Source organism: Pristis pectinata, chromosome 11, assembly GCF_009764475.1.
Source record: "Pristis pectinata isolate sPriPec2 chromosome 11, sPriPec2.1.pri, whole genome shotgun sequence".
Taxonomy (NCBI): Eukaryota; Metazoa; Chordata; class Chondrichthyes; order Rhinopristiformes; family Pristidae; genus Pristis; species Pristis pectinata.
Genome location: NC_067415.1, coordinates 88,094,874 through 88,120,349, shown reverse-complemented (window position 1 = coordinate 88,120,349; position 25,476 = coordinate 88,094,874). Strand labels below are relative to the sequence as shown.

At 41.9% G+C, this 25,476-nt stretch overlaps 1 protein-coding gene across 1 annotated transcript in view; it reads left to right on the top strand.

Annotated features, from left to right (window-relative positions):
- The window catches only part of tubgcp3 (tubulin, gamma complex associated protein 3), a 122,294-nt gene that overhangs the window by 28,043 nt on the left and 68,775 nt on the right, over positions 1 to 25,476 (top strand). Inside the window, 5 exon segments of the mRNA XM_052026605.1 lie at positions 2,396 to 2,562; positions 3,856 to 3,974; positions 7,011 to 7,058; positions 7,060 to 7,140; positions 7,675 to 7,743. Coding sequence (XP_051882565.1) covers positions 2,396 to 2,562; positions 3,856 to 3,974; positions 7,011 to 7,058; positions 7,060 to 7,140; positions 7,675 to 7,743 — 484 coding nt within the window.

Below are 25,476 nucleotides of genomic sequence, written 5' to 3'. Positions count from 1 at the left end.
CAAGGTGAGGCAAAAATCCCAGGAGATTCTATAGGTATATTAAGAGTAAAAGGGTGGCTAGGGAGAGAAAAGGTCCCCTTAAAGATCGGCATGCAGTCTGTGTGTGTAACCAAAGGAAACGGGTGAGATTTTTTTTAATGAATATTCCTCTTCAGTTTTTACTGTGGAGGAAACAATGGAAGTTAAGGAAATGGGGGAAATGAGTGGTGTTGTCTTGGACCACATATAGATTGGCAGGGAGGAAGGTACTGGAAGTCTTAAAGTGCATTAAGGTGGATAAATTCCCAGGGCCTGAGCTAGTGCATTCTCGGACTTCGTGGGAAGCTGGAGAAGAAATTGCGGAAGCCCGTGTAGAAATGTTTGCTTCATCTCTGGCCACAGGTGAGCTTCCGGAGGACTGGAGAGTGGCTAATGTGGTACCATTGTTTAAAAGGGGTAGCAAAAATAAGCCAGGAAACTACAGGCTGGTGAGTCTGACATCGGTGGTGGTTAAATTTGCTGGAGGGGATTCTGACGGACAGGATCTACCAATATTTGGAGAGGCAGGGTCTGATTTGGGACAGTCAGCACAGCTTTGTGTGTGGGAAGTCATGTCTGACAAATATCTTGGAGTTCTTGGAGGAGGAAACTAAGAGGGTAGATGAGGGTAGGGCAGTGGATGTTGTCTACATGGACTTTAGCAAGGCCTTTGACAAGGTCTGGAAAGTTAGATCACATGGGATCCAGGGGTAGATAGCGAATTGGATTCATAATTAGCTGCTGGTAGGAAGCAGAGATTGATGGTCGAGAATTGTTTCTCAGACTGGAGGCCTATGTCTAGTGGTGTGTCACAGGGGTCGGTGCTGGGACCTTTGTTGTTTGCAATTTATATAAACTATTTGGATATGAACGTACAAGGCATGGTCAGTAAGTTTGCAGATGATACTAAAATAGATGGTGTTGTAGATAGTGTGGAAGGTTATGAAAAATTACAGGGGGATCTTGATCAGCCAGGTGTGTGGGCTGAGGGTTGGCAAATGACTTTCAATCCAGATAAATGTGAGGTATTGCATTTTGCGAGATCAAACCAGGGTAGGACTTGTACAGTGAATGGTAGAGCCCTGGGAATTTAATGGAATAGAGGAACCTAGAAGTACAAGTGCGTAGTTCTCTGAAAGCAGCGTCACAGGTGGTGACAAAGGCATTTGGCCTGTTGCCCTTCATCAGTCAGGGTATTGAATATAGAAGTTAGGATGTTGTGTTGCAGTTATATAAGACGTTACTGAGGCTGCACTTGGGGTATTGTATACAGTTTTGGTCACCCCGTTATAGGAAAGATGTTATTAAACTAGAATGAGTGAAGAATAGGTTTACCAGGATGTTGCCTGGATTTGAGGGCCTGAGTTACAAGGAGAGGTGTAGAACTTTATTCCCTGGATCACAGGAGATTGAGGGGTGACCTGATAGAGGTATACAAGATCATGAGGGGCATAGACAGGGTGAAAGCACATAGTCTTTTCCCTAGGGAGGGGGTGCTATAAACAAGAGGTCATAGGTTTAAAATCAAAGGTGAGAGATTTAAAAGGGACATCAGGGGCAGCTTCTTCATGCAAAGTATGGTGTGTATTTGGAATGAGCTGCTAGAAATAGTAGTTGAGGCGGGCAGATTAGCAACATTGAAAAACCATCTAGGTAAGTACATGGTTTGGAGAGGTTTAAAGGGCTATGGGCCAACTGCGAGCAGATGGGACTAGCTTGCTGGGCAACACAGTAGGCACAGATGAGTTGGGCTGGAGGGCCTGTTTCCGTGTTGTATGACTCTAAGAAATTGCAGATTCTGGAATTTGGAGCAACAAACTATGTGCTGGAGGAACTTAGTGAGTCAGGCGGCATCTATGGGAGGAAAGGCATTGTCGATGTTTCGGGACAAAACCCTGCATCAGGACTGTTGGTCCTGATGCAGGTAAACACAGTTTGGTTAGGTTGATGGCTACTTTCTATTATGTAATTTCTGTGCATTTTCCCCATTTCTTCCTTATTGATTTTAATTGCTGTTCCCTAATTCATTTCCTTTTTCTTTTTCCTCCTCCTCCCCCTATTTTGTCTCCTCCCCTTTTCCCAGTTCATCATGTCTCTTCCTCCCTCCTTTTAGTATTTTTCCCTTACCTTGAATTGCACATTCTTGACTAGATGTCTTCCCTCTTTCCTCCTCCTACACTCAGCTCCCAGTCTCTGAAACATTATCTACATAAATCTGGTTATGTGGACGATCAGTTACTCACAGCAAGTTTTCTGCTGCCTTGATTACTGGGTATTCTAAGTTGCATATTAATTACCGGTAAATAAATAACAGCATGTTTTAAATGGGGTCATATTATCGGAAAATGTAACTTCTAATGTTTTTTTTCATGCTCAGGCAAACATACCAAACCACAGCGACAGCAGATGCAATGAGACAGCAGTTAGGATCACGGCTTGCATGGGCATTGTCTGCTGCTCAGCCTTCATTATCTACCTCAAAAGGACTTCCAAGCTCAATGTCTCGGAATATGTCAAGGCTAAGACGTGAAGGTGATCTTGGCTGTAAGTACTTATTGGGTTCTAACTATTGTGGTCAGCAGATCAACGTGGGAGAATGTTTTCCAGAATCCTTCTGCAGATTATTTGGTTACTGCTGTTTGCTGGAAGTTCCCATGTGCGCATTGGCTGCACAATCAATCCAAAACTCCTTTATTGGATGTAAACTTCCAATGGGGGTAGTTGCAGGTGGGGTGCAGGGGTGTTTGGCTTTTGTGGCAGCGATGGGTTGTTTGGAGTTTAGCTAGAGAGGTGGTGTGGTGGGACTGTTTCTGGGGGTAAACATGGGCATTTCAGCCTCTAATGTAAAGTGGAAGAAATTTTTAAGTTTTGTCTGATGATGATTCCCACATCTTTATATCTCAATTACTGTTTGATGGCCTAATTCTACTTGCACTGTAGTCATGCTACGTAATTTGTTCACATTTGATTAATTAGATCACCAGTTGATATCTTTTGCAAGGTATTAGGAATCTCCATCCTGTTCAGCTTTGCTTTTTTGAATAAGTTTTTTCATGCAGCATTGATGAATTGATTGGCCTTAGCACAGATCTCCCAATTTAACAGTGGTCAGGAAATCGTTAACTTACATGAAGCTCCATCCCCTGAAAGCAAAAGGCATGAGGTCCTAGCTTAGTGTACAATTACTTGCAGAATCCTAAGGCATAATATTATCCATACCTGGGGAAGTGTTTCCAATGCCTTAAGGTGTCCAAGAATTTAGTGGCCAAGCAATGTAAGAGCTTAAGGGCTAGCATCGGAAAGGTATAAGAAAATGCCTGAAATGATCAACAGGTTGAGCAGCAGAGAGAAAGAGTTGACATTTCAGGTTGATGAACTTTATTCATCACAAAGGTTATCGAACTGAAACATTAACTCTGTTTCTCTTTACAGATGCTGCCTTTTGCTGGTGAGTCTTTCCAGCTCATTCAGCTCTTATTTCAGATTCTTAGCATTTTTCTTTTGCTTTTGGAACATGGGAAAGAAGCAGATTACACATGTTCTCGGATGAGTTCTGGAGTATTTTGGCTGGATATTTGTAATTTCAGCCTGTACAGAGTAGTGCAAAAAGCTAACTGCTGTCTAACATGTCTGCTGAGGTGATGTGTTTTTTGATAGAGCCCATCCTTTTCTGAATTCAGCACTGCAGGGTAATGTATTGCAGAAATATCAAATTGTTAACCATGGTCACGTGCTGTTACTGTGTCCTATATAGCCTCCTTTGTTTAACTGTTGAAATAGCCTGTTAAAGGAGAGCCAGTTAAAGGCAAGGTACTGATATGGAGTTTTATTTTTCAGCATCTACAGAAGTAACAGAGGTCGCACTGGTCAGAGATATTCTTTATGTCTTCCAGGGAATTGATGGCAAATGTATCAAAATGTGTAATTCTGAAAACTGCTATAAAATTGATTCCAAGGTAATTCACCTTCAATGACTGTTTGGAATTAAAAATAAATTCTTGCATGAGGTTTCCCATTTATATGCACAGATGCCTTTATTTTACTTAATCAGTGAATGTCAATATCCTGAAAATTCAGTGGGTAATTAGATTGCTTCCTCATGCTAGCACAAAACAAAAAAATTAGCTCAGCTGCCCTGTAAGTAAATCTTCAAAATAAAGTAGTTTCAATCCAAGAACACCGGAAAATAAGAGCAGGAGTAGCCCTCCAGGACCCTAAAGCCTGACCTGCCATTTAATATGAGCATGGCTGATATATGCTGGCCTCGGCTCCTGCGCCAATTCCCTATAGCCCTGAATTCCTTTATCTTTCAAATATTTATCTATCTCTACCTTAAATATTTCTAATGATCTAATCTCCAATGCCTTTTGGGATAGTGAATTCCAGGGATTTGCTACCCTCTGAGAGAATAAATTTCTATGCACCTCAGTTTTAAATGAGCGGCCCCTTATCCTTTAACTATGTTTCTTTGTCGTGACTCTCCCACTGTAGAAAGCATTTCAACATGTGCCCTATCAAGCCCCCTCATTCTTCTAAATTGCAGGGAATACAGACCCAAACTGTCTAGCACTTCTTGATAGGACAACCTTCTCATCCCAGAAAATGGGAGTAGTTTTTTTTTCACATTTATTTGTTGCTTCAGAATGAGTTTTTTTTTAAGTGCATAATTTCTGTGCCTATTTTTAATCCATAGCTCCCAACCTTCCACTGTACTCTCCCCTAAACTTGCACCTGATAGCTACAAAATACCTTTCACAGAAAAAACTGTATGAAGGAGAGCAGGGAATTTAACCTCCAGCATCCTAGTTACTACTCATTCCTCAAACTATTTCGGGAGACTGGATTAACTAATTATTTATATCATTGCTTCTCTTGGAACCTTTCTGGAGACAGGTATTGCATAGCGTCATGGAGTTCCACAGCACAGAAACAGGCCGTTCAGCCCAACATCTCCATGCCGACCATCAAGTACCCAACTATAAATCCTATCTACAGCACTTGGTCTGTTGCTTCTATGATTTTTATGATTTAAGTGCTCTTCCAGATGCTTATTAAATGTGAGATTATCTGCCTTTACCATCCCCTCAGGCATTTTATTCCAAATTTCAATCACTCCCTAGGTGAAAAATTTTTGTTCACGACCTATTGTGCTTACCTAAAAAAGACAATTCAAAAGTGCTCTGAAATATCCTGAAATTATGAAAATCATTGCACAAGTTATTTCTGATGTGTGTTATGCTGAATGACTCACTACCTCCCTCCAGCAGAGGTCTGATGACTCCTCTAGATGTGGCTTGGTTTTGGTCTCAGCTGGCACTCCTTCTGCTTGTTCAGTCAGTGATTGTGAAAGGCTGGAAAGACCGGACTGATTTAATATTTTGAATAGTATTCAGTTTGATAAGGGCATTCATCTGGGTTTTAGCATATGTGTAGTATTAATTTAAGAAACAAAGCATTGATCAAACCTTTATAAATAATTAAATGTTGTTGAAGCTTCAGTTCGGTACCAGGACACTGATATAAACTTCCCTGCTTTTCCTGAGGAGGACTTTTTCAAGAATTAAGCAGTCAGCAATACTTCGACTGTCAGTACAGAAGAGCAAAGTTGGTGAGATGTTACTTCATAGGGTTTTCAAGGTGTTTGTTGATAAAATGTTTTCAAATTGGAACATTGGAATATAAGGTTTTGAACGACTTGGTTACAGAGAGAGAGAGGAAAAAAAATTAATATCCATGTATCCCCCAGTTGATCATTTTGCAGTGGTTCCCAATTCTGTGAAGTTACGAGGTGCTTTTGTATTATCCATTGTGTCTTAGTTATTACAAGCATGGGTACTTGTTTTTAGTAAGTGATGGAGTGACAGCATTGGTCCAGTTATTTTCTAAATCGGCGAGGGAGTTGTAAGTTGTAATTGGTGGGGAGGGGATGGGATGACTAAATTCTGTCATTTGAGGTCGCTGGTTTCCAGTTTCTCAGTTTATGCCGATGGATTTAAAGGTCCGTACTGATGCATGCAGATCTTGACAATGGATGCATTAACTACTATATTCTATGCCAGTAATCATCTGTTTGCTCTTTGTCAGTTTGGCACCAATATTTGCTGTGGTCCTGTTGTAATAGTTTGCCAGCTGGTGGGATTCTGCCTGAGTATTAGGGCTTAATCCAATATATTATTGGGTGGTGGAGGAATGCTTTGTCATGTTTTGTTGGTAATGTGAGCTGCTTAAGATTTTTTTCTTTTGGGTCTGAGATGGTACAGATTTCTTTTACTTCTAAACATGCAACCTGATGATTGTAAAGGACTTAAGAGAGTTGAGATAAATGGAATATTTCATACAGTTTATAGGTAAAAGAATGCTTACTTCTCATCAATTGGATGTCAGTCTTCATACAAGATTCTGTATATATCGTACCCAAATGATGAGGGACAAGGTATTGGTGAGGAATGGATTATTACACACAGTATTAGCATCCATTGCTCCCAGGTATGAGATGTAAGGATCCTTCCAGTCTGCCTCTCAAACTCAATTTTCACCCATCTTCACTGATTGTTGCAGTTAGTTATAATAATGTTTGTCTGCATGGAAGGTATAGTAGGGATTTTGTGGTCAGAGCAGGTGAATTCTTGGTCTCTCCTGTCAGTCTGTACAAAGCCAGATTAGTCTGGATTACTGGACCATCTTTTTGGTGTGGATTTGCTATTGGATCCAATTCCGAAGTTAAGAATTTTGTGATCCAGGTTAAGCGGTGTGGGAAGTGGGTCTTTGCACATATGTCTGGTAAGAAGGATTGGTCCATAAGAGTGTGGAATTCATGACTGAATTCAGTCTGATGCTTCCAACCTGGAACACTGGTGCTTCAAGATATGGATGCCTCAGCACTATAAGGTAATTCACTGGAATATCAGGGTGGATTTCAGGAAGAACTCAGATGTTGTCTTTGCCAGAAATTGGATAGTTTTCCATTAGCATCAACTTTTTCCTCCTTTCAGTTGGGAATATCAAAATCTCTGAGAGATACTGCAAGTAGATTAGCAGAAACTTGGATGGCTTCAACAACAAAATAAGTAAATATACAGACCTAGCAGGAGCTTAGATCGTGCCTTTGGCCTTGTGGGGCAGGTATGTTGAATTCATCTCATTGCATCTATGTCTGAACAGAAACTTGATCTCAGATAGCCTGAAGGTCAAGAATTAAGTAAACACTTTTTATTATTGGGTATCCACTCTCCCAGCCTATTTTCTAGATCCTTATCTGGTACCCTGTTCTATTCTCCTTAACCCCAAATATGGTTTGAGCTATTAGAAGCTCAGTGACTGTGCCTGGTAAATTATTCATCCTTAAATTAAATTCTTTATGAGATCAGCATTAAGTGTTTCATTACTTTCTATGCCCTGTTAGTTTGTTGGTGTTGTTTTTAAATATCAGTTTGCTTGCAGTGAGAAATTCTGGTTGCATCATTTATTGCTCGTGAACAGCTCATTCTAAAGAAGTTAAAATTCTTTCTGAAATGTCTTAATTCCACGTGCGTTCATCTTTGTGTATCTAAATATTCTCTCATTAATTACATTAGTGAGGTAAAGCATATCATGTATTTAAGGAAAAGTGAAATCATGGCAATCTGTTTCAGCTTCTTTCTAATTTCCTCCCATCAGAGTTTTTGTGCTTCCTTGCATCAGGAGCTGAAGGAATATTACAGGTTACTTTCTGTTTTACATTCCCAAGTAAGTCGCTTTACTGTTCTCACATTTACCCAGTTACTTGTCTCTCAAAGCCATCTCCTGTTACCTCTAAAACTCTTTACTTGTGCGTGGATGCTGTACATGGTTGCACTTGTTGGGTACATCTCAATTATTCCATCCATTATTGAAGCTTGAAGCTCTGTTTCTATTCTTTTCTATTTGTCCCTTTGTTTCCCAGCTTATTTGGTTTTATACAGTCTGTGAATTGATTTTTTTTAGTGGAAGTGGAACATGCATTTAATTCTCCTTTGCCTTGATGCTCGTGCTAGTGATAGACAATTATTAACCTTGTAAAAGATCTGGAAGAGATGCACTGCCTAGTTTTAAAGATCTTCAATAAATTGAAGGCAGGTATTGGGTTGGGTGGAAACTTGGTTCTTTGTGGATGACATGGCCAGATAAGCCATCCTTTGAGCGAGATGGAGTTTGTTACATGGCCCTAATATATAGTCCTAATGCAGGGTCAACAATTCCTATCCCCTACAAATGTTGTTCGACCTGCTGAGTTCCTCCAGCAGTTTGTTCTTTGCTTTATAAATTGTTGAATGTGGTTGCTAACATGTAGGATTTGTTTCTCTCCTAATCTGTTCCATCTGTTTCCTGACTGTGGATTCTTGCTAGATTGTGGTTCTCTTTCAGCTGCAGTTCCTCTGATACTTGAACGAAAGTTTAGCTTTTGTAGCATTAAGCTGGACAGTGGGGTTCAATGGAAAGTTATTCAATCTTCAGTAGGAGACCTGGCTGCATCTTGCCAATCTCAAACAGGTTCTCCAGCAGTAGTGTTTGGGAAAAGGAAACCACAACTGTTTCTCCTCCTCATTGCCCAACAGGAAATATTCAATTACTGCCTCCACAGCTTTCTAGGATAGAGAATTCTAGAGTCAGGAACCTCTGAGAAAAGAAATTCCTTCTTGTATCCATTTTAAATGAGTGACTGCTGGTTCTAGAAGCCTCCACTGGGGGAAACATCCTCTCAGCATTCACCCTATCAATCTCCTTAAGAATCTTGTATGCTTTAAAAAGATTGGGAAGCTGGTCCAGAAGGTTCAGCTGCTTGGCATTCAGGATGAAGTAGGCAATTGGATTCAACATTGGCTTAGCAGGAGAAGCCAGAGAGTGGTAGGAGATGGTCGTCTCTCTGACTGGAGGCCTGTGACTTGTGGTGTGCCACAAGGATCGGTGCTGAGTTTGTTGTTATTTATCATCTCTATTAATGGTTTATGATAATGTGGTGAACTGGATCAGCAAATTTGCGGATGACACTGAGATTGGGGGCGTAGTGGACAGCGAGCAAGGCTATCAAAGCTTGCAGCGTGATCTTGACCAGCTAGGTAAATGGACTGAAAAATGGCTGATGGAATTTAATGCAGACAAGCGTGAGGTGTTGCACTTTGGGAGGACAAACCAGGGTGAGACTTGCACAGTGAATCGCAGTGCTTTGAAGTGAGCGGTAGAACAAAGGGACCTGGGAAAACAAATCCATAGTTCCTTGAAAGTGCTGTCATAGGTAGAAAGGGTTGTAAAGAGAGCTTTTGGCACCTTTGGCCTTCATAAATCAAGGCATTGAGGTACAGGATTTGGGTGGTGTTATGCTGAAGTTGTACAAGATGTTGGCGAGGCCAAATTTCAAGTATTGTGTGCAGTTCTGGTCACCTACGTACAGGAAAGATATCATATGCTTGAAAGAGTGCAGAGAAAATTTACAAAGATGTTGCTGGGACTTGAGGATCTGAGTCATAGGGAAAGGTTGAATCGGTTAGGACTTTGTTCCCTGGAGCACAGGAAAATGAAGGCAGATTGTATAGAGGTATACAAAATTGAGGGGTATAGATGAGGTGAATGCATGCAGGCTTTTTTCCCCTAAGGTTGGGTGAGAACTAGTACAAGAAGGACATAGGTTTAGGGTGAAAGGTGAAATATACAAGGGGAATCTGAGGGGAAATGTCTTCACTCAGAGGGTGGTGCAAGTTTGGAATGAGCTGCCAGCAGAAGTGGTGGATGCAGGTTCATTTGTAACATTTAAGAGAAGTTAGTATAGGTACATGGATGGGAGGGATTTGGAATGATATGGTCCGGGTGCAGGTAGATGGGGACTAGGCTGTAAGATCAGGCGCGTGGACTAGATGGACTACAGTCCATCTGTGCTGCAGTGCTCTATGACTCTTAAGATCACCTCTTATTCATCTGCATTGCTATAAGTGTGTGTGTATAAAAATATATATATATATATATATATCTATATATATATATCTATATATATATATATCTATATATATATATATATATATATATATATATATATATATATAAATGACTTGAATGTGAATGTAGGAGGTATGATAAGTAAGTTTCCAGATGATCTTGAAAATAGTGATGTCGCGGATAATAATCTTAAGGCTATGGTGTGATGTAGATCAGCTGGAAAGTTGGTCAGAGAAAATGCCAAACAGAATTTAATCCTGATAAGGTGAGGTGATTGTATTTGGTGAGGACTAAACAAGAGGTAGGACACTGCACAGCAGGATAGTAAGGTCCCAGGGAGTGCTGTTGAACAGAAACTTTGGGGTTTCAGTCCATAGATCCCTGAAAGTGGCAGCACAGATGGATAAGATAGTATGGGGTGCTTGCCTTAATTGGCCATGGCATAGAATATAAGAGCTGGTATGTCATGTTACGACCTTGACAAAACGTTGGTTAGGCCTCACCTGGAGTATTGTGGCAGTTTGAGAGGAGTATCACCAGGATGTTGCTGGAACAGGACATTTCACTTGTTAGGAGAGACTGGATAGGCCAGGGTTGTTTTCCTCAGAACATAGGACATTGAGGGATGCCTTGATGGAGAAATTAAAATTGAGAGGGACTGATAAGATACATAGTACAAATCTTTTTCATAGTGTGATGCCTAAGACAAGGGGGCATAGGTTTAAGGGGAGAAAGTAGGAGGTTTAGAGGGATCTGAGAAAGATTTTATTCTCCCAGGATGGTTGGAGTGTGGAATGGAGTAGCTGAAGAGGTAGTGGCGGTAGATGCTATCACAATAATTAAGAAGCATCTTGATAGGTACCTGAATCATCAAGGCATAGAAGGCCATGGGTTAATAGGATTGGTGTACATCAGTACCACAGGTGGCATCAACGTGAAGGGCCTGTTTCTGAGTTGTACCGCTCTATAAACTCTGTAACCCAGCCTCTCAATCTCTCTTCATATGGTCAACTCCTTCATCCAAGGAATCAACGGGAATAGACTTTCTGCACTGCCTCCAGAGCCAGTACATCCTTAAAATATCAAGATCAAAATCTGCGGTTCTCCAGGAGTAGTCTCAACTGTGCTGCAATGTTGCATCAAAACTTCTCAAATTTTATACTACATACTCCTTGCAATAAAGGTCAACATTCCAGAAGCCTTCCTTACTATTTGCTGCACATCCATGCAAACTGTTTGTTTCATCTGGTGGAATCTCATATCTTTGAACTCAGGAGCAGTAGTAGGCCACCAGGCCCTGAAACCTGCCCTGCTGTTCAATATGATGATGGTGATTTTTACTGGCCTCACTCCTGTCCTGTGCCAGTTCTTCATCACCCTCAATTCATTGATCTTTCAAATATTATCTCAATCTTAAATATTTAAATATTGGGGGCAGCACTGGTGCGTAGCGGTTAGCGCAACACTATTACCAGCGCCAGCCGATCGGGTTTCAATTCCCGTCGCTGTCCGTAAGGAGTTTGTACATTCTCCCGTGTCTGCGTGGGTTTCCTCCAGGTACTCCGGTTTCCTCCCACATTCCAAAGACGTATGGGTAGGTTAATTTGGGTTTAAAATGGGCGGTGTGGGCTCGTTGGGCCGGAAGGGCCTGTTACCACGCTGTAAATAAAATATTTAAAATGTTTTTTTTAAAAATTTCTAATGATCTGGTCTCCACCACTCTATGGGACAGAGAATTCCAGAGATTCACCACTCTGAGAAGAAATTTCTACACATTACAGTATTAAATGAGTGGTCCCTTATATTGTAATTGTGCCTCCTTGTTTGAAGCTCTCCCACTAGTGAAAACATCTCAACATCTGCCCTGTCAAGTCCCCTTAGGATCTCGTATAAACATAGAACATTACAGCACACTACAGGCCCTTCAGCCCATGATGTTGTGCTGATATTTTATCCTGCTCCATTATCCATCTAACCCTTCCCTCCCACATAGCCCCCCATTTTTCAATCATTCATGTGGCTAGCTAAGAGTCTCTTAAATGTCCCTAATGTACCTGCCCCCACAACCTCTGCTGGCAGTGCGTTCCATGCACCGACCACTCTCTGTGTTTAAAAAAAACAACAACTTACCTCTGACATCCCCGTTATACTTTCCTCCAATCCAAAATTATGCCCCCTCATTAGCCACTTTCACCCTGGGAAAAAGTCTTTGACTGTCCACTTGGTCTATGCCTCTTATCATCTTGTACACCTCTCATCCTCCTCTCCAAAGAGAAAAGCTCTAGCTTACTCAGTCTGTTTTCACAAGACATGCTCTCCAATCCAGGCAGCATCCTGGTAAATCTCCTCTGCACCCTCTCCAAAGCTTCCACTTTCTTCTTGTAATGAGGTGACCAGAACTGAACACAACACTCTGTGTGATCTAACCAGAGTTCTATAGACCTGAAACATTACCTCGTGGCTCTTGAACTTAGTACCCTGACTAATGAAGGCCAACACAACATACACCTTAACAACCTTATCGACCTGTACGGCAACCTTGAGGGATCTATGGACGTGGACCTCAAGATCCCCCTGTTCCTCCACACTGCAGAGTCCTGCCATTAGCCTTATATTTGGCCTTCAGATTCGATCTTCCAAAGTGTATCACTTCACACTTTCTGGGTTGAACTCCATCTGCCACTTCTCAGCCCAGGACTCCATCCTATCAATATCCTGTTGTAATCTACGGCAACCTTCTGCACTATCCACACCACCACCAACCTTTGTATCATCAGCAGACTTGCTAACCCACCCTTCCACATCCTCATCCAAATCATTTATAAAAATCACAAAGAGCAGGGGTCCCAAAACAGATCCCTGCGGAACACCACTTGTCACAGACCTCCAGGCAGAATACACTCCATCTACCACCGCCCTCTGTCTTTTATGGGCGAGGCAATTTTGATTCCACACAGCCAAGTATCCCTGCATCCCATGCCTCCTGACTTTCTGAATGAGCCTTCCATGGGGAACCTTATCAAACGCCTTATTAAAATCCATGTACACCACATCCATTGCTCTACCTTCTTCAATGTGCTTTGTCACATCCTCAAAGAATTCAATCAGGCGCGTGAGGCACGACCTGCCCCTCACGAAGCCGAGTTGACTATCCCTAATCAGTCTATGCTTCTCCAAATGCCCATAAATCCTGTCTCTAAGAATCTTCTCCAGTAATTTGCCCACCACTGAAGTAAGACTCACTGGTCTGTAATTTCTAGGGTTATCCCTGTTCCCTTTCTAAAACAAAGGAACATTTGCCACCCTCCAATCATCTGGCACTGCCCATGTCCAGTGATGACGCAAACATCATCGCCAAACGCGCAGCAATCTTTTCCCTCGCTTCCTGTAATAACCTTGGATATATCCCATCCGGCCCTAGCGTATCAGCCTGTCGTATGCCACCCTCACAAACATCAAGTTCTCTCTCACTGGTGAATACTGAAGCAAAATATTCATTAAGGACTTCCCCTACCTTTTCTGACTCCAGACACATTTGTTTCCTCTTTTATCCCTGATCAGTCCTACCCTCACTCTAGGCATCCTCCTATTCTTCACATACGTGTAGAACGCCTTGGGGTTTTCCTTAATCCTACTCGCCAAAAACCTTCTCCTGCCCCGTTCTAGCTCTTCTAAGTCCATTCTTAAGTTCCCTCCTGGTAAGTGTCCAGAGCCCTGTCTGATCCATGGTTTCTAAACCTTGGGTAAGCTTCTTTCTTCCTCTTGACAAGATATTCTACGCCTCTTGTCAACCACGGTTCTTTCACTCTACCATCCTTAGCCTACCTCAATGGGACAAACTTATCCAGAAGCCCATGCAAGTACTGTCTAAACAGCCTCCACATTTCTGCTGTGCACTTTCCTAAGAACATATGTTCCCAATTTACACTCCCAAGTTCCTGCCCAATAGCATCATAATCCCCCCCTCCTCCAATTAAATACTTTCCCATATCGTATGCTCCTATCCCTCTCCAAGGCTATGGTAAGGGTCAAGGAGTTGTGGTCACTGTGTCCAAAATGCTCTCCCACTGAGAGATCTGAAACCTGATCAGGCTCATTGCCTTGTACCAGATCCAGAAAAGCCTCTCCTCTAGTCGGCCTGTCCACATACTGTGTCAGGAATCCTTCCTGGACATTGCTAATAAACTCTGCCCCATCTATCCCCTTTACATGAAGGAGGTGCCAATCAATATTAGGGAAGTTGAAATCACCCATGACAATAACCCTGTTATTTTTGCACTCTCCAAAATCTGCCTCACGATCTGCTCCTCAGTGTCTCTGCTGCTATTGGGGGGGTCTGTAGAATACTCCCATAGAGTGGTAGCTCCCTTCCTGTTTCTGACTTCCACCCACACTGACTCAGTAGACAATCCCTCCAGGACATCCTCCCTTTCTACAGCTGTGATACAGTCCCTGATCAGCAAAGCCACTCCCCTACCTCTTTTACCTCCGTCCCTGTCTCCTTTATAACATATAAACCCCAGAATATCCAGTAGCCATTGCTGCCCTTGTTCCTGAAACTTCTTGCATTAAAGTAGACACACTTCAGCCCATCCAACTGACTGCAATTTTGCCCTTTCAACTGCCTATCCTTCCTCAGTCTTTCTACTCTCTGCATCTACTTGTACACTAAATGCACCCACTTCTGACCTATCATGCCCTTCCACCTATTTTTGCATCATTCGCAAACTTGGAAACCTTGCATTTCATTCCCTCCTTTAGGTCATTAATGGTAATGGTAAATAATTGCGGGCCAAGAACTGATCCCAGGAGTACTCCATGAGTTATATCCTTCCAGTTTGTACTGTAACATTTTGTAGTCTCACTCCAATTAAATCATTTTCTTTTTAGTTCTTCCTTCAAACTGAATAACTTCACATTTTCCCACATTAAATTCCATCTGTCAACTCACTTTACCTCACTATTTATTTGCAGGCTCCTTACAACTTGGCTCACCCATCTAACTTTGTATCATCGGTAAATTAGGCAACAATACACTCAATCCCTTTATCCAAGTCATTGATATAAATTATAAATAATTGAGTACCCAACACAGATCCGTGTGGCACACCACTAATTACTGAATGTCGTCCATTTATCCTGACTCTCTTTCTCTCAGTTCACCGGTCTCCTAGCCATGCCAATATCCCCTATGTGCTCTTCTGCAGGAACCTTATTGAACACCTTATTGAATAGCTTCTAGAATCCATCTGCTGATTTCCCCTTTGTCCTTCCAGTTGCATCCTCAAAGAACTCCAACGAATTTGTCAATATGTTTTTCGTTGTTGACTCAGCTTGATTTATGATTTCTAAATGTCCTCCAATTACCTCTTAAGTAATGCATTCCAGGATATTCCCAATGATGCATGTTAGAAATTTGTTTCTGACTCCCTCCTTTTTTTTTCCAATTGTCTGGCATCTCTCCAGAATCTAGGGGATTCTGATAGATTATAACCAACGCATTCACTATCTTTGATATCCCAGAATGTAGCCTTGTGGGCTTAAATTCTGTTAGTTTGCTCAGTACCTTTTCTCTCTCGATTGTTTTAAGTTTCCCCATTTTTATTCTTTTATTATTTATTACAACATTATTATTATTTGAATGTTCTATGGCATTTGCATTCTACAGTAAAGGCCAACCCAAAATAATTATTTAAAATCATTGCCATTTCTCTGTTTCCCATTATTATATTCCCTGTCTCATCCTCAAAGTGACCAGCATTTACTTTATTTACTCATTCCTCTTTGTATTCCTGAAGAAGCTCTTACTATATATTTTTATATTATTGGATAGTTACTCTTAATCTTTCTTTCCCCACTTTATAATTTTTTTAGTATTCACTTGCCAGTTCCTTAAAAGAAAAAGCCATTCACAATCCTCTGGCCTGCCATTAATCTTTGCACAATTATAGATATTTACTTTCAATTTGATGCCATCCTTAATATTGTTAGTTAGCCACGGGATGGTGCGTCCTTCTTGTAGAACCTTCTTTCTTACTGGCACATACAGTTGCTGAGATTTTGAAATTTCCTTTAAACTCTGCCTGCTAATCTACTGTCTTAATGTTGATTTTGGCTAACTCTGTTTTTGTACTATTGGAATTTATTCAACATTAGGATATATTTAGGATTTGAATTCAGTCCCCCAGGTGACTTATGAGACCATAGAATCATACAGCAAGGCCTACAGCCCTGCTGAGTCTGTGTCAACGATTAACCAACTTACACCAGTTGTATAGTATTCCTGTCAACTCCCCCAAATTTACCAATCGCTTACACACTCGGACAACTTACTGTGGCTTATCAACCCACTATTTTGTACAGTATGTCTTCTAGATTTGGGAGGAAACCAGAACATCCAGAGGAAACTTACGTGGTCACAGGTAGAACATACAAACTTCACAGGGATAGCACAAGAGGTCACAATTGATCCTGGTTATCGTAGTTATGAGGCAGTAGCTACACTAGCTGAGCCAATATCAGAACCTGTGCAGTTTTGGTTAACCACATTACAGGAAGGATGTGGAGGCTTTGGAGAGGGTGTAGAAGAGGTTCACCAGAATGTTGCCTGGATTGCAGATTTGAAAAATTTGGATTGTTTTCTCTGGAGCATTGGAAGCTAAGGGGTGAACTCATAGAAATACGTAAAAATTATGAGAAGCATAGATAGGGTAGGTGGTCAGAGCTTTTTTTTTCTCCCACGGTTAAGTGTCAAATACTAGAGTATGGGTTTGTGAGAGAAGGAAAGTTTAAAGGAGATTTGTGAGGCCAGTTATTTTTTTAGAGTGATAGATGCCTGAAATGTGCTGCAAGGGGAAGTTATAGAAGTAGATATGACAGCAACGTTTATAGACATTTAGATAGACACATGAACATATGCAGGCAGATTGAATTAATTAGATTGGCATTCTGGTCAGCACAGATGTGTTGGCGAAGGGCCTGTTTCTATGTTCTTGAGCCATGTCTCATATCCTGAAGCAAATTACTCGAACTATCACCTTTTTTTTCCACTCATACCTGGCATTATTGTCCTTTTTCTCTATCACATTAAATGCTATTTACAACCAGGCACCTTGCTGGTCTTCTAATTTGGACTAAATATTATTGTTGTTCAAGTGTTCCTGGCAAAAAATGTTTTGCTATTAGCTGTTCAGAGGTCAGCATTTAGATAAGGAATTCAATTTGTAGAGAATGGGATATAATCTCTCCACATAACATGATAGCTCTTATAAATATTTAATGCTTTACTTGAAGAATGGGAATAGATTAAAGTTAGTCAATTGCATATATACTTTCAAGGTTTTGGGCCTTGTGCCATGCTTGCAAGAAGGTAATGGTCAGTTAGTAGCCAATAGCTGGGTATTGAAAGGACCAAATTATTATCCCATTAACATTGTTTCTCTGATACCCAAATGAAAATTTATATGAATAATTATGATTGATCTGCATTTAGCACTACCCTACAAACCATCCAGATTAAAGACTGCGTTACAGTATTCAAAACTATGCCCCATGCGGAGCCTCAGAGGCTGAAATCTGTGAATTACTCCCAGTACCATTTTCGAGTGAGGGTAGAATAGAATAGGGCAGATGAATGTGTGGCTGAAGAGCTCGTGCAAGGTGGAGGGATTCATGATTCTTGAACTATTGGGATCTCTTCTGTGGTAGAGGTGACCTATACAAGAGGGACACGTTGCACTTTAACTGGAGAGGGACCAATAACCTGGCAGGAAGATTTCCTGGAACTACTCAGGAGGGTTTAATCTTGTCAGGCTCAATGTTCTGGGGGTACAGATGCTACAGGTGTGTCAAAGGTGGAGGTAAGATAAGAGGGGGAGTTGCATTTTTGATTAGGGAGAATATCATGGCAGTACTTAACATGTTCCTGAGGGATCATTCAGTGAGGCTATATGGGTGCAACACCGAAATAAGAAGGGGGTGATGACTTTGACCAGATTGTATCATAGGCTCTCCCCCAATAGTCAGTGGGAATTAATGGAGTAAATATGTAGGAAGATTGCAGGTAATAAAGTTGTAATAGTACGTGATTTTAACATAGAGTCATAGTCATACAGCACTGAATCAGGCCCTTTAGCCCAACCAAGATTCCCATCTGAGCTAGTCCCCTTTGCCTGCATTTGGCCCATTTCCCTCAAAACCTTTCCTATCCATGCACCTGTCCAAGTACCTGTTGAAGCAATCCCAAATTGCTAAATGTTCTCAATGTACCTGTCTCAACCACTTCCTTTGGCAGCTTCCCTAGTATTGACTGGACTTGCCATAGTGCCAAGTGTTTGGATGGAGTGGAATCTGTTGGCCCTAAAAGTGGGGGTAACATTGGACCTCGTATTGGGAAATGAGGCAGGGCATGTGACTGAAGTGTCAGTGGGGGGGCACTTTGGGACCAGTGACCAGATTTCTATTAGTTTTAAAATAGTTATGGAAAAAGGTAGGACTCTTCCTAACTACTATCAACACATTACTTGCAATACTAGAGGACCCAGCGCACTTGACCACTGCTATACCACCATCAAGGACACCTACCGCTCCACTCCTCGCCCACACTTTGGCAAATCTGACCACTTGACTGTGCATCTGCCTGTGTACAGACAGAGACTGAAGAGCGTGGTGCTGGTGAAGAGGACTACGAAGAGCCAGACAGGAGAGGTGGAGGAGCAAATTCAGGATTGCTTCGAGTCGGTGGACCGGACCACGTTCAAGCGTTATTCAGTGGACCAAGGTGAATGTGTCACAGTCGTCACCAACTTTGAGGACATGCGTCTATCCATAAAAACTTTCCAAGTCTTCCCCAGCCAGAAACCCTGAATGAACCAGGAAATTTGTAATCTACTAAGGGCTAGATCTGTGGCATTTAGGGCTGACGACACGGAGTCATTAGAAATCCAGGTATGACCTCCAGGGGGCCATTGCAAGCGCAAAGAGGCAATTTCAGACTAAACTGAATCACTTGACAGCTGTGGCAGGGCTTGCACAAATTACTTCCAACAAGAAGAGATCTTTGGAACAGGTGGCAACAACCCATCTTTCCTGGATGAGCTTCTTATGCTTCTTCTGCACACTTTCACAGGGAGAACCATGACACACCCTCACAAGCCCCCACATCTCCAGATGATCTTGTAATCTCAGTCTCTGAAGCTGACATCTGGGCATCCTTCAAGAAGGTGAATCCATGAAATACATCCAGACGGCGTACTTGGCTGAGTACTAAAGAGCTGTACAGACCAATTGGCTGGAGTATTTACGGACATATTCAACCTCTTGCTTCTGTGGTCTGAGGTTCCCACCTGCACCAAATTGTATCTATTATACTGGTGCCTGAGAAGAGCCTGGTGACCTGCCTCAATGACTACCATCTGTCATTCAACACAATCATCCCCTCCAAACTCATCACCAAGCTTCAAAGCTGAGACTCTGTACCTCACTCTGCAACTGAATACTCGACTTCCGCATTGGCAGATTTCAATCAGTGAGGATTAGTAACAACATCTCCTCCTAGCTGACCATCAACGAACGTGCATCGCTTAGTTCCCTGCTGTACAAAAAACTGTGTGGCTAAGCACAGCTGCAACGCCACATACGGATTCACCGATGACACTACTGTTGTTGGACGAATCTCAGGAGGTGATGAGTCAGTGTGCAGGAATGAAATAGGACACCTGGTTGAGTAGTGCCGCAACAACAACCTCTGGCTCAACATCAGTAAAACTAAAGAACTGATCATTGACTTCAGGAAGGGGAAAGAGGGCAAACATGCGCCAGTCTACATTAGTGGATCGGCAGTGGAGAGGGTCGGCAGCTTTAAATTCCAGGGCGTTGGTATATCAGTTGACCTGTCCTGGGACCAGCACATTTGATGCAACTGCAAGGAAGGCGTGCCAACGTCTGTACCTTCTGAGAAGCTTAAGGAATTTTGGCTTGTCAGTGAACACCGTAACAAACTTCTACAGGTGTACTGTTGAAGGTACCCTGATTGGTTGCATCATGGTCTGGTACGGCAATTCGCATGTGCAGGAACATAAAGAAGCTGCAGGGAGTAGTGGACTCTGCCCAATACATCATTGGCATATCCCTCCCCATCATTGGAAGTATCTACATGAGGCACTGGCTCAAGAAGGCAACTTCTATCATCAAAGATCCCCACCATCTGGGCCATGCCATCTTCTCACAGCTGTAGTTGGGGAGGAGGTACAGAAATATGAAGTCCCACACCACCAGGTTCAAGAACAGCCACTTCCTTTCAACCATTCTGTCCTTGCACAACCTTAACTACTACCTCAGTTCAGCAACACTCTGACCACTTTGCATTACAATAGACTTTGTTTATTTTTGTTACAATTGTGTTCTCTCGTAATTTTCTATATTTTTCTTGTGAATCTGATACTATATAACTGTGATGCTGCTGCAAGTAAGTTTTTTATTGCATCTGTGCAAATATGTACTTGTGCATATGACAATAAACTCAACTTTGACTTGTGGACCAGTGGAAGTCAAAGGTCAAAGTTAAAGCCCTACATTGGGGCAAGGCTAATTTTGATGGCATTACACGGGAATTTGCAAAGGTTGATTGGGAGAGGCTGCTTTCAGGTAAAGAGATGTCTGGCAAGTGGGAGGCTTTTAAAAGTGAGATAGGGAGAGTTCAGGGCCAACATACTCCTGTTAGAGTGAAGGGCAAGGATTGCAGGATTAGGGAACCCTGGACGATGAGGGATATTGAGGCTCGAGAAAAAGGCATCTGTCAGGTATAAGCAGCTGGGATCAAGCAAGTCCATTGAGGAGTAAAAAGGATGTAGGACTACAATTAAGAGGGAAATCAGCAGGTTAAAAAGAAGACATGAGATAGCTTTGGCAGACAAGGTAAGGGATGATTTTAAGATATTCTATAAGTATTAAGAACAAGAGGGTAACTAAGGAGACAATAGGTCCTCTTAAGGATTAAAGTGGTCGTCTGTGTGGAGCCACAGGAGATGGGTGAGGTCTTAAATGAATATTAAGACCACACTTAGAGTACTGTGTCCAGTTCTGGTCGCCTCATTATAGGAAGGATGTGGAAGTGTTGGAAAGGGTGCAGAGGAGACTTACCAGGATGATGACTAGTTTAGAAAGTATGCATTATGAGAAGAGACTAAGGGAGCTAGGGCTTTACTCTTTGGAGAGGGGGAGGATGAGAGGAGACATGATAGAGGTGTACAAAATATTGACAGGAATGGATAGAGTAGACAGCCAGCGCCTCTCTCCCAGGGCACCAGTGCTCAGTACAAGAGGGCATGGCTTTAAAGTAATGGGTGGGAAGTTCAAGGGAGGTATCAGAGGAAAAAAGCCTTTTCTGTGTAAAGGTTTGGGGCATGGAATGCACTGCCTGGGGTGGTGGTGGAGGCAGGTACATTGGGCAAATTCAAGAGATTGCTAGATAAGCATATGGAGGAATTTAAAATAGAGGGATATGTGGGAGGAAGGGGTTAGATAGTCTTAGGTGAGGTTTAAAGGTCAGCACAACATTGTGGGCCAAAGGGCCTGTATTGTGCTGTACTGTTCTATGATTCTATGAATATTCCTCGTCTGCATTTACCATGGAGAAGGTCATGGAAGCTAGGTATTTCGGGGAAGAAAATAGTGGTGCATTGAAACATATCCACATTACTAAAGATGAGGTATTGGATGTCCTAAAGTTCATAAAGATGGATAAATAATCCTGTCCTAACCAAAAGGCTGCAACCAGTAAGGATAGGCAGCAGCACCTTTGCCACGGTTATCAACACTGGTACCCCACAAGACTGCATCCTCAGCCCACTAGTCTACCCCCAATACATTCACAACTGTGTGGCCGGATTCTGCTCTAACTCCATCGACAAGTTTGGAAATGATATCACCGTAGTGGGCCGTGCCTCAAGTAACAATGAGTCCGAGTACAGGAAGGAAATTGAGAGCTTGGTGACATGGTGTCATGACAACAAACGTTCTCTCCATGTCAGCAAAACAAAAGAGCTGGTCATTGACTTCACAAAGGGGGGGGCAGTGTACATGCACCTGTCTACATCAATGGTGTTAAGGTTGAGAGAGTTGAGAGCTTCAGGTTTCTTGGAGTGAACATCACCAATAGCCTGTCCTGGTTCAACCATGTAGATGCCATAGCAAGGAAAGCTCACCAGCATCTCTACTTCCTCAGGAGGCTAAAAAAATTTGGCATGACCCCTTTGACAGTCATCAACTTTTATCAATGCACCATAGAAAGCATCCTTCTGGATGCATTGCAGCTTGGTATGGCAACTTTTCTGCCCGGGACTGCAGTAAACTGCAGAGAGTTGTGGACACAGCTCAGCACATCACAGAAACCAGCCTCCCCTCCATGGACTCTGTATACACTTCTCGCTGCCTCAGTAAAGCAGCCAGCATAATCAAAGACCCCACCTGCCCTAAACATTCTCTCTTCTCCCCTCTCCCATCAGGTATAAGATACTAAAGCTTGAAAGTACATACCACCAGTCTCAAGGAAAACTTCTATCCCGCTGTTATGAGACTGTTGAACGGCCCACAGCATGATGGGATGGACTCTTGACTGCACAATCTATCTTGTTATGATCTTGCACCTTATTGTCTGTCTGCCTGCACTGCACTTTCTTTGTGACTGTAACACTTTATTCTGCATTCTGTTACTGTTTTCCCTTGTACTTCAATGCACTGTTGTAATGAAATGATCTGTATGGATGACATGCAAAACAAAGTTTTTTCACTGTACCAATTTAAATCTCCGGGACCTGACCATATGTATCCTAGGATATTGGGGGAAGCTGGGGAAGAAATTACTGGGGCCCTGGCAGAGTTAATTTTATTAGTGTTAGCCAAGGGTGAGGTACTGGAAGAGTGGAGAGTGGCTAATGTTGTGCCTTAAATAAGAAAGGGCTGCAAGGACAAGGCAGGGAATTGCAGGCCAGTGAGCCGAACATCAGTGGTGGGAAAGTACTGGAGGAGATGCTGAGAGACAGGATCTACCTGCATTTCAAAAAGCAAGGACTGATTAGGGATAGTCAGCACAGCTTTGTGTGTGGGAAATTGTGTCTTATTACTTTGAGTTGTTCAAAGAGGTGACCAAGAGGATTGACTAGGCAAGGTTGAAGAGGTTTGATTTCAAGGACTTTTGCAAGTCTTTGACAAGGACAGTCAGGCTTGTCAGAAAGGCTAGGTCACATGGGATCCAGGGTGAGCTAGCCAATTGGATACAAAATTGGCTTAGTGGTAGGAGTCCGAGTGTGGTAGTGCAGGATTGTTTATCAGCATGGCGGGGCTGTGAGCAGTGGTGTGCTGCAGGGATTGGTGCTGGGTCCTCTGTTGTTTGCCATCTCTTATTAACAATTTGGATGAGATTGTGGTTGTGAAGAAGGTTATCTAAGATTGCACTAACATCTAAGTACATCCAACCTTGCAGGATGTTTGTGCTCATATGTTATTGAATCCTCCGTGTTTTTTAGGTCTGGCTTATTCCAAATTACATAATGTTTAAATAACATGCACTCCCCAGATCCTTCATCGTGGTAGGAGGTCATAGAACATTAGTACAGCCCTTTTGAGAAACTCAATATTGACCTGGAGGACTGAAGGATCGCATTTTATTTTTGCTTAATTGGGAACGAAAGTTGAATGGCTAACACTTGTTTGCGTACAACTATCAGTTGTCAAACCATAAGAATATATAAGGTAGATGAAATAATACACAGGTAAATAAATGAGTACAATCTAATAGCTATTACAACAACGTGATTGCAAAGTGATCAATGTTGGAAATTAAGTATTCCAGGATACCTAACTGTTGGAATATAGAGGCAAAATGAAAAATGAGTAGGGTTAGTGCTAATAATAAATAGTGGTAAATGCAAAAGGGAGAAAGGATCATAGCTAAGAAAATCGAAAAGCAGAATCAGTGTGATTGGAGCCAAGAAACAATGAGCGGTGGGCAATACTGGTTGGAGTTTTGTATAGATCCTGAAAAGTTAGTGGTTTTATAAAGTACAGTATAAATCAAAAAATTTAGATGTGTAGGAAGAAGCATGATACAATAATCATGGGGCACTTCAATCCAAACCAAATTATCAATAATAGTGCAGATGGCAAATGCATACAGTGTACAAGAAAATGTTTATTTAGATCAGTAAGCTGAGAAGGCGATGAGGTAATGAACTATTTTGAATCTAGTGTTGTGCAATGAGAAAGGGTTAACTGATGTTCTGATAATTAAGGAGCTGTTAGAAAATTCTGAGTGATCATAATGTGATTGAATTTTATATCAGATATTGAAATATAGACTCTATTCCAAAACCAATGTCGAAAAAAAAAGTGAAGTACAAACGCATGAGGCATCAGCTGGCAATAGTAGATTGCGAAACTACTTTAAAATAACGACAAACAAGCATTGAGTAATATTTAAAGAGACATTTTTTGTAATTAAAGAAATATTTATTGCATAATTCAACAGGTGACATGGTTCAGCCATTGGTTAACAAGAAAAGTTCAAGGTTATATGAGAGCAAAAGGAAAAGGCCTGTAATGTTGCCAAAAAGAACTGTAATCCCAAGGACTGGGAAAATTACCCAATACGTTAAGGGAGTATCAAGGAATTGATAAGGAAATGGAAAGTAGGATGGGGTTTATAGGCAGCATAACGGTGCAGCAAGTAGTGCTGCTGTCTAACAGCTCCAGCAACCTAGATTGAATCCTGAACTCCAGTGTTGTCATTGTCAAGCTTGCATATTCTCCTCGTGATACGTTGAGTTCTTCCAGGTAATCTGGATTCCTCCCATGTCCCAAAGACGTGCTGGTTGGTAGGTTGATTGATTAGGTGCTATAAATTATCCCTAGTGTATGTGGGTGGTAGGAGAATCAGTGCAGTATTAATGGGCATGTGAGAGACAACAGTTACAGGTAAATAATTGGCAGAATGTGGCTGATGGGAATATATTGGAGAACTGGCATAGACACAGTGGGTTGAATGGCTTCCTGTGTCAAAAGTAAATGTAGGAAATAATGGAGCAAGAAGCATAAAAGAAAACCAAACTTCTATAAGTATGTAAAAGCAAGAAGATTACTTCAAATTAATGTGGGACAGGAGAAATTAATTTGGTGAATAAGCAACTGGCAGAGAAATTAAACAAATATTTTTGCATTTGTTTTTGTGGCAGACAGCGTAGAAAACCTCCTTAAAATAGTTGAGAATTGGTTAAGAGGCAGAAGAAGAGTAGGAGTTAACAGTTTATTTTCAAGTTGGGAGATTGTGACTTGTGGGATGTTGAGGGGAACCCCAGCTATTCACAATCTAAATCAATGATGTCAACGAGGAATCAAGTATAATGTACCCAAGTTTCCTGATGGTTGAAACGGAGTGGTATTACAATTTGTGAGGAGAATATAGAGAGACTTCAGGGGGACATGGACAAGCTAATTGAAGGGGCATGGAGAGATGGAATA